A 7,411-nucleotide genomic window follows, 5' to 3' on the forward strand; every position below is an offset into this window, starting at 1 on the left:
TGCCTTTGACACGCAAAATATCAAACCTCAGAAAAAGAAACGGACAGGATGAAAAAAGAGAGCATGATTAAATATGTGACTCTAGCTTTCTTCATAACACATTCGTTCTTATTTCTTTTTGCAAATGAAAGATCGCACAAACTGAGCTCAAGACTTAGGTGTCTTTTTAATTATTCAGATTAATCAGATGCAGTCGAACAAAACGAGGAGCCCTTTTTAAATTCTTTAAAGTCCACTTCTAATGCTTAACGCTTTTGATATATTATTTTGTTTGCGTTATCGCCATATGTCTACCAACACACTGCAAGCAGTCACATGTATTATACATGAGCCTGTGGTTTTTAAATAAAATATAAATAAAGCTATGGTTTCTAAAAAATGTGTTATTTTTTGAACAGCTTCACACGTTTTCATTCAGCTTCAGTAAATTAGAATAATATGCTCTAACGGGAGCGAAGGCTTTGTTGCTAAATTGGTGGCTCTTCAGATTGTGGAGCTCGTGCTTTCGTTCATGTTTGTTTACGGTACATATTATTGTATTAATGCCCGAACAATTCATGAATGCCCCCCTGCTGTTCTTAAACATTTACATCGCTTCCTTGAAAAATATGCGCCATCATGCGATAATTGTGCGGATATAAAAATGAGATGTTTAAGTAAGAAAGGGGGGGGGGGGGATTGGCAGCTGCAGCCGGACTAGTTTAGGTCTCTGGGGCGGAGGATCATTTACACCGTCAGTACAATGTGGAGAACAAGCAGAGACAACCAGCAGACAATAAACAAAGAGCGGCCCGCCATGTGCGCTGCAGCTGCTGCACGTGCGTGCACGCACGCACACACACACACACACACACACACACACACACACACACACACACACACACACACACACACACACACACACACACACACACAGTTTAGACGCAGTGAGGCTTCACGGCCGCCAGGGGGCAGTGTGAGCTCTGCAGAAATACAACTTCCCGTATATTTTATGTTTGCAATTAAAACTAAATATGAGGTAGACATGCCTCCGTGATTGGAGCAACAGTTTAAACCCACATCATGTTATGCAGCCTGCTGAAGTGTCTTTGAGCAACACATGTATGCACTTCCATTGTATCTGCTCTGTTGAACCTGACCTTTGACCTCTCGATTGAGTGCATATGAGAATAGTTTTTGTAATGTGACTCCATGAAATATCCTTTATTTTATCTTTAGTCTCTCCCACACAACATATAGCGACAATGGTATCCGTCTGTCTGTCCTAACATCATTGTTATAATGTACTTTAGGTTTCTTAGTTGATATTTTGTTTGTTGTTTATCTTGTATATTTAGAATTTGATACAGATTTTCTTTAGATATATATAAATCAATATCGAGATGTAGAAATGTATTGTTTATGTTTGTTTTCAACTGGTATTTAGGTTTATTTTCAGTTTTATCTCATTTTAATTCATGTGCAATGCCTTGTTTGCATGTTGCTGTGGTAAAGAAATCTAAAGTGTATCTAACCTAAAGCTAAAACAAGCTGCAACATTAAAAGGAGTAACAAAAGAAGAAAGCTTCACAGACAAAATAAACAAGATGTAAAACTGCTCTTTAAAACATGTTTTTATTTACTGTAAAGGCACATCTTCATGGTAACATTTCAACATGTGGGACTGATGTCAGGCTGGCTGGTAGCTCTCTAACCGCTCCAGCAACACCTCTGAATATCCAGGGGAGTAGTACCTGAAACACACACACACACACACACACACACACACACACACACACACACACACACTTAGATTACTGTTTACACACACAGGGGTTTGATGTTAAAAGTATGTGTTTGAGCATGTGTGTGTGATGTGGAGAGAGACACACCTGACGATCTCCTCGGGGAAGCAGCTGTTGATGGCGTTGATGTGCTCCTGCAGCGGAGAGCCGGGCTCCGCCTCGATCTCCTGGAGCTTCTTCAGACCCCCGCTGGTCACGAATAGCCGGCGAGCCTTACTGTCATGAGGCAGCACCTGAGAGGAGAGTACACAGGTATAACATCCAAACCAACAACCTGAAAAACCTGACATTAATTTAGATTCTTCTTTTAAAGCAGAGTCCTGATCCTCTCACCTTGCTGAACTGGCAGACCACGTGTTTGAGGATGTTGCTGGGAACATCGTAGAGGAGCGGCTCCAGACCCGGCAGGTAGGTGCACTTCTGCAGAATGCTCTTCAGAGCCTTCTTACTCTGGAAACATTGAGGGATAACATTAAACTGCAGACACATTCATACAAACTGTTGTCTCAGCTTTTTGCCAGGTGATACCTGCAGACCAGTGACTCAACTCTCTCCATGTGTGGCTTTAATATTTCTCTTGTACTCTTAATCTTTAATTGCAGTTTGTGCCTCACTGTTATTGAGAGCAAGTCGATTTACTTTTCAAAGTGATTGTGGTTGAACGTTGCCCCAAAAAATAGGAAACATCCTCACAAATTCAACATCACATAGCTGCAAATATTTAGCTTGACTTTTGCTGCTGACTTCGTTTGCCTGTTTTCTGTTGTGTGCTTCTTGTGGCGTGCTTCGGTACTTGGATGTCTCCTACATACCATCTTATGTTTATATTCATATTTTATTCATTTCAATATAGAATGGAGCAACTGCCACGAAACTCATTCTTACTCTCTATTGCATCGGGGGTTTCTAAATGTTGTACATGTGTTGAGATTTGTTTTCATTTTTCCTCTTCCAAACAGTTCACTCTGAATTCAGGTGTTATACAACCCCTGCAGACCTCATTTTTCAAGTGTCTCCCTCCACGTCCCCCTGCAGGGCCGCTGCTCTTACTTTGGCCTGCAGGTCCTCGGAGCTGCCGGCGTCCATGTACAGCTCAAGCAGTTTGCTCAGGAGGTTGGAGGTGGCCACCGCCTTGGCGTGCTCAGGAGTGTGGTGTCCAATCTGTCCGATGGACCAGGCTATGGCCGCCTTGATGTGATGCTCGTGCTCCTCGGACATACACAGGGCCAGCTGCGGCACCCCCTGCAGGACAGGAGGACAAACAAGACTCAGTGAATGTGACCTACATACTGGACCTGTGGGAATGTCTCTGGTTTTACTGCTGCTGTCACATGGCTCGTTGAGGGGGATCACAAGAGAGATTAACACCTTGGAGAGGATGACAGCCATGGCCAGGTTCTCGCTGTGAGCCGCCACATATCCCATCATCATGATCCCCGGCAGCCGCAGGTTTCCACTGCACTCGCCCAGAAAGTCGATCACAGCTGCCATGCCTCCACAGTTCACGATCACCTGGGACAGCTGCAAACACACTCGCATTACTTTGGCTCATGCATGTTTGTGCCTTCAGTTGAGTGTGTGCTTTAGTACCTCTGGTGTGTGTTTCACCACCTCCCTCATCAGAGTGGTGACGTTCTTCCTCACGTACTCATCGGGGTCCTTGAGGCAGGCCACTGCTGCAGGGAACACCTCCGCCTCGATCACCATCTCCGCCAGGCTGACAGAGTGCTTACTGATCTGACTGAGGGCGGAGAACACCTGCCTCTTCAAGGAGACCAAATAAATCTGGATTATTTCTGGAGATCATTTAGAGATTATATTTTTGCACAATTCTAAAGTCCGAATATATGTTGAAATGAGTCTGCTTTCTATTAAATACCTGGTACTCCTGCTTAATACTAAATAAATGGTGCGTATATATCTAACATGTAATTATTAGATGTTAAGGTATGTGCCATGTTTTGCTCATATTTCACAACTTTTCCAAGACAGGTAAAAACCTGAATTCTGTATGATTGATGATGAAGATCTGTTACATGCCCTGACATTTCTGTGATTATTTTCTAGCAGCTTTGAAGGTTTTTATGTCAGTTTTCTTTCAAATTAAAATTGTGTTTTGTAATTGCAGGTAAAAAAACAGAATCATATTTAAGTGGTGTCTAAGGGGAAGGTTTCTTATTCATGACGACATCTTTCAATTAGATTACCTTGGAGAAAACTTTTACTTAATTTCATTTAAAAATGATCTGATGAAGGTCTGCCAGGGCAAGATGTTTCTAAATAGGTAACTGAAGGTAAAGCACACAGAGCCCAATATGAAAGATTAAACACGGTCTTTGAGATGGTCTACCTTGAGTTTGGCGTCAGGGCTGAGGATCATCTGTGCCAGATGTGCGATGGCTCCGTTGTCCACCACAGTCTGAGCCAGCTCCGGGGAGTGTTTGGAGATGTCACCGAGGGTGGAGGCCGCGATGCGTTTGAGGGCCATCTCAGGCTCCAGAAGACACAGCACCAGGAGGGGCACAGCCCCCGCATCCACCACCGACTGAGACAACGCTGCACCGTGATGGAAAGGCGTGGGAACCAGAAAACAAACACTTTGAGGTGTGTGTGTGTGTGTGTGTGTGTGTGTGTGTGTGTGTGTGTGTGTGTGGAATCGTACTTAAATTATATTACAATGGGCTCAAATAGAAATCTAAGAATGTCTTTTTACGTGCGTTGTGCCGGGCGATGTAGTTGAGAGCCCAGGCAGCAGCCTCCTTCACCCCGGGATCAAACTCCTCCAGGCAGAGAACCAGAGCATCAACCCCCCCGCAGGCCACTACAGCCTGGGACAGCTCGGGGGAGTGTTTTGCAACAGCACGCAGAACAAACGCTGCTGCCTTCTTATAGAACCTCTGCATACAAACACAAAGATGCACATGCTCTGACTTCAAGCTCTGACTTCAGACTTGATTGAAACTGGTGTGAATTATGTTGTCCCATGGTTTGATGAAATTATAACATTGGATTCTTATAGCAATATCGTATGACATAATATACAAACAACTTTTTCTTCCACATTCTAAATGTGATTTCTCTTTTAGATACGGTGCTGTGTTGTTTTTGGGAATATCTTTTACCTACTATACTATAACTTCATTTTTCAACACACTATACAGGATACCAAAAAGAAATCCAGAACTGTAGATTAAAGAAAAGATATAAATTGATTTGCATTTCATTGGGGGAAATAAGTATTTGATCCCCTTGCAACCAACAAGAATTCTGGCTCCCACGGACCGGTTAAAGAAGTCCTCTCACTTTAAGAAAGCACTCCTGATGTCAACTCGTTACCTGGATAAAAGACTCCTGTCCGCAGTCAATCAATCAGATTACAACCTCTCCGCCGAGGGCCAGACCAGAGACAGGTCTGTGATCATGGTGGAACTAATGTCCAAGGTCATATCAGGGACAAGATTGTAGATCTGCACTAGGCTGGCATAGAAGACAAGACCACCAGCAAGCAGCTTGGTGAGAGAGAGAGACAACTGGTTTGATTATTAGAAAATGGAAGAGGCACAAAATGACCATCAATCGCCTTCAATCTGGGTCTCCACCATCTAAGATCTCGCCTCTTGGGCCATCAGTGATCATGAAAAAGATGAGGGGTCAGCCAAGAACTACACAGGAGGGACCTGTTAATGATCTGAAGGCAGCTGGGAGCACAGTCACCAACAGAACTATTGGTAACACACTGCGCCGTAATGGATTAAAATCCTGCAGCGCTGCAAGCGTCCCCTGCTCAAGAAGGCACACGTACAGGCCGTCTGAAGTCTGCCAGGGATCCTCTGAAGGGTCCAGAGAAGGCTGATGAGAAGGTGATGTGGTCAGATGAGACCACCATCAAGATCTTAGGCATCAACTCCACATGTCGTGTTTGGAGGAAGAGAAATGCTGACTATGACCCCAAGAACACCATCCCCAGCGTCCAGCATGGAGGTGGAGACATGATGCTTTGGGGGGGTTTCTCTGCCAAGGGGACAGGGCGATTTGCTGCATCGAGGGGACGACGGAGGGGGCCATGTATCGTAGAATATTGGCTGATAACCTCCTTCCCCTAAGGCATGTTTTGCAAATACTTATTTCCCCCAATGAAATGCATATTAATGTATATCTTTTCTTTAATCTACATTTCTGGATATCTTTTGTATATTCTGTCTCACTGTGAAAGTAAACCTATCATAAAATATGACAGACTGTTCATTTCTTTGTAAGTGGGTAAACTAACTAAACTGGCAGGGGATCACATTCTTATTTCGTCCACTGTACCCCTGAACTGAACCCCCTTTCAGGGTTTTTTTCCTCCATTTTTTTGAAACAGCATATCATGTCCAAAAAATAAGGACCTAGAATACTGTGTAGGGGTAAGGAGTTCTGATATTTTCTAAATTGTATGTTCTCACCAAGTAAAGGTGCTTATCTTTTTAACTCGTCACCGGGCGAGCTACCCAGCAAACCCAAAACACACCCTCTCGCACACACACCAGCCACTAAGGGAGTTATGGTTGATGCTCTGTCTGAATTGAAGAGGCACTCCTATGAGCCTCAAGATGAGATGCTTACGTTTTGCGAGGCCAGAGAGTGGACCAGCTGCGGCAGGATGTCCTCCCTCACCACGGCTTCGGCCAGGTCATCACTGTGGTCAGCCAGGCGGCCCAGAGCCAGAGCGGCTGTCTGCTGGATGCTGGGCACCACGTCCAACATAAGGGGCCTCAGCATGGACATCACACCTGCAGGAGAGGAGAGCATTAAACCTTGGAAAGAGCAGCCACAGCTTACAGTGGTTATAACCTTGTTTCTTACCAGCATTTTGAAGGATTTCTATGTTTTGTGGTCTGGCTGCAAGATCAGCAACCGTTTGCACAAACTGCATCCTTGACTTCTGATACTGCTCAAAAACTGCAATGAGACACAAGCAAAACGTCTAAATTCAAGCTGTATTTTCCTCACTTTTCTTGTTAAAGGAAACTGCTTGGGCATCTTACCTTGAATTATCTGTCGTTGACTCATTGTTACCCTGGTGGAAAATGTGTATTCCGATAAGATAATGCAGGTTATTTATACAGAAAACGTAATAAACATGGTAATCAACGCAGCATTTCGCCCGATCGTCTCCAGGTTTGGTTTAGGTGTTGTTGTTAGGTGTTACCGTGGCAACAGACAGGAAGTAGAACGTGCTGTGCCAAAGATCGTCTACTGACAAGATTTCTCCCCCTCTTAAAAACGTGCAGAGTGTGCGTGGTGTTTCCTTGGTTTCCGCTGAACTACAACATTACTTTCACCAGTTATTCAAAGGCACACGGGAGCGTGGAATAGAAGCGGCATTTGGCTGTCCACAGTTAAACGAGCAAGCTCATTTTATATTTGAGAGGAATTTAATTGTTAAGCGATTCAGACGTGTGTTTAATAGACCGTAAAATACCGGAGAAATTACCTCAAATTAGGGAATTTGCTCTGACTCTAAATGACTCAAATATTATAAAATACATTTGACTCATGAACATCAATGCATGTTATCATTGTCTTTATTATTATGGTCACTGCCTTAAAGTATCCCATAAGATTGGCAGGACTTGCAGTTTCAT

The 7,411-nt window shown here is 43.9% G+C and overlaps 1 protein-coding gene across 1 annotated transcript; it reads right to left on the reverse strand.

Annotated features, from left to right (window-relative positions):
• Positions 1–1,595: 1,595 nt before the first annotated feature.
• Positions 1,596–6,949, reverse strand: spag6 (sperm associated antigen 6). The gene is made up of 11 exons (XM_063873776.1): positions 6,812–6,949; positions 6,630–6,725; positions 6,390–6,556; positions 4,498–4,681; positions 4,135–4,340; positions 3,375–3,548; positions 3,153–3,305; positions 2,835–3,026; positions 2,118–2,234; positions 1,872–2,017; positions 1,596–1,733 (listed from the first exon to the last, which is right to left on the reverse strand). Exons 1-11 carry the CDS (start codon positions 6,834–6,836, stop codon positions 1,670–1,672), a joined length of 1,524 nt encoding a protein of 507 aa, XP_063729846.1. The 5' UTR covers positions 6,837–6,949; the 3' UTR covers positions 1,596–1,669.
• Positions 6,950–7,411: the final 462 nt, after the last annotated feature.

The sequence above is a fragment of the Eleginops maclovinus genome, chromosome 21 (genome assembly GCF_036324505.1).
Source record: "Eleginops maclovinus isolate JMC-PN-2008 ecotype Puerto Natales chromosome 21, JC_Emac_rtc_rv5, whole genome shotgun sequence".
In the NCBI taxonomy this organism is placed as follows: Eukaryota; Metazoa; Chordata; class Actinopteri; order Perciformes; family Eleginopidae; genus Eleginops; species Eleginops maclovinus.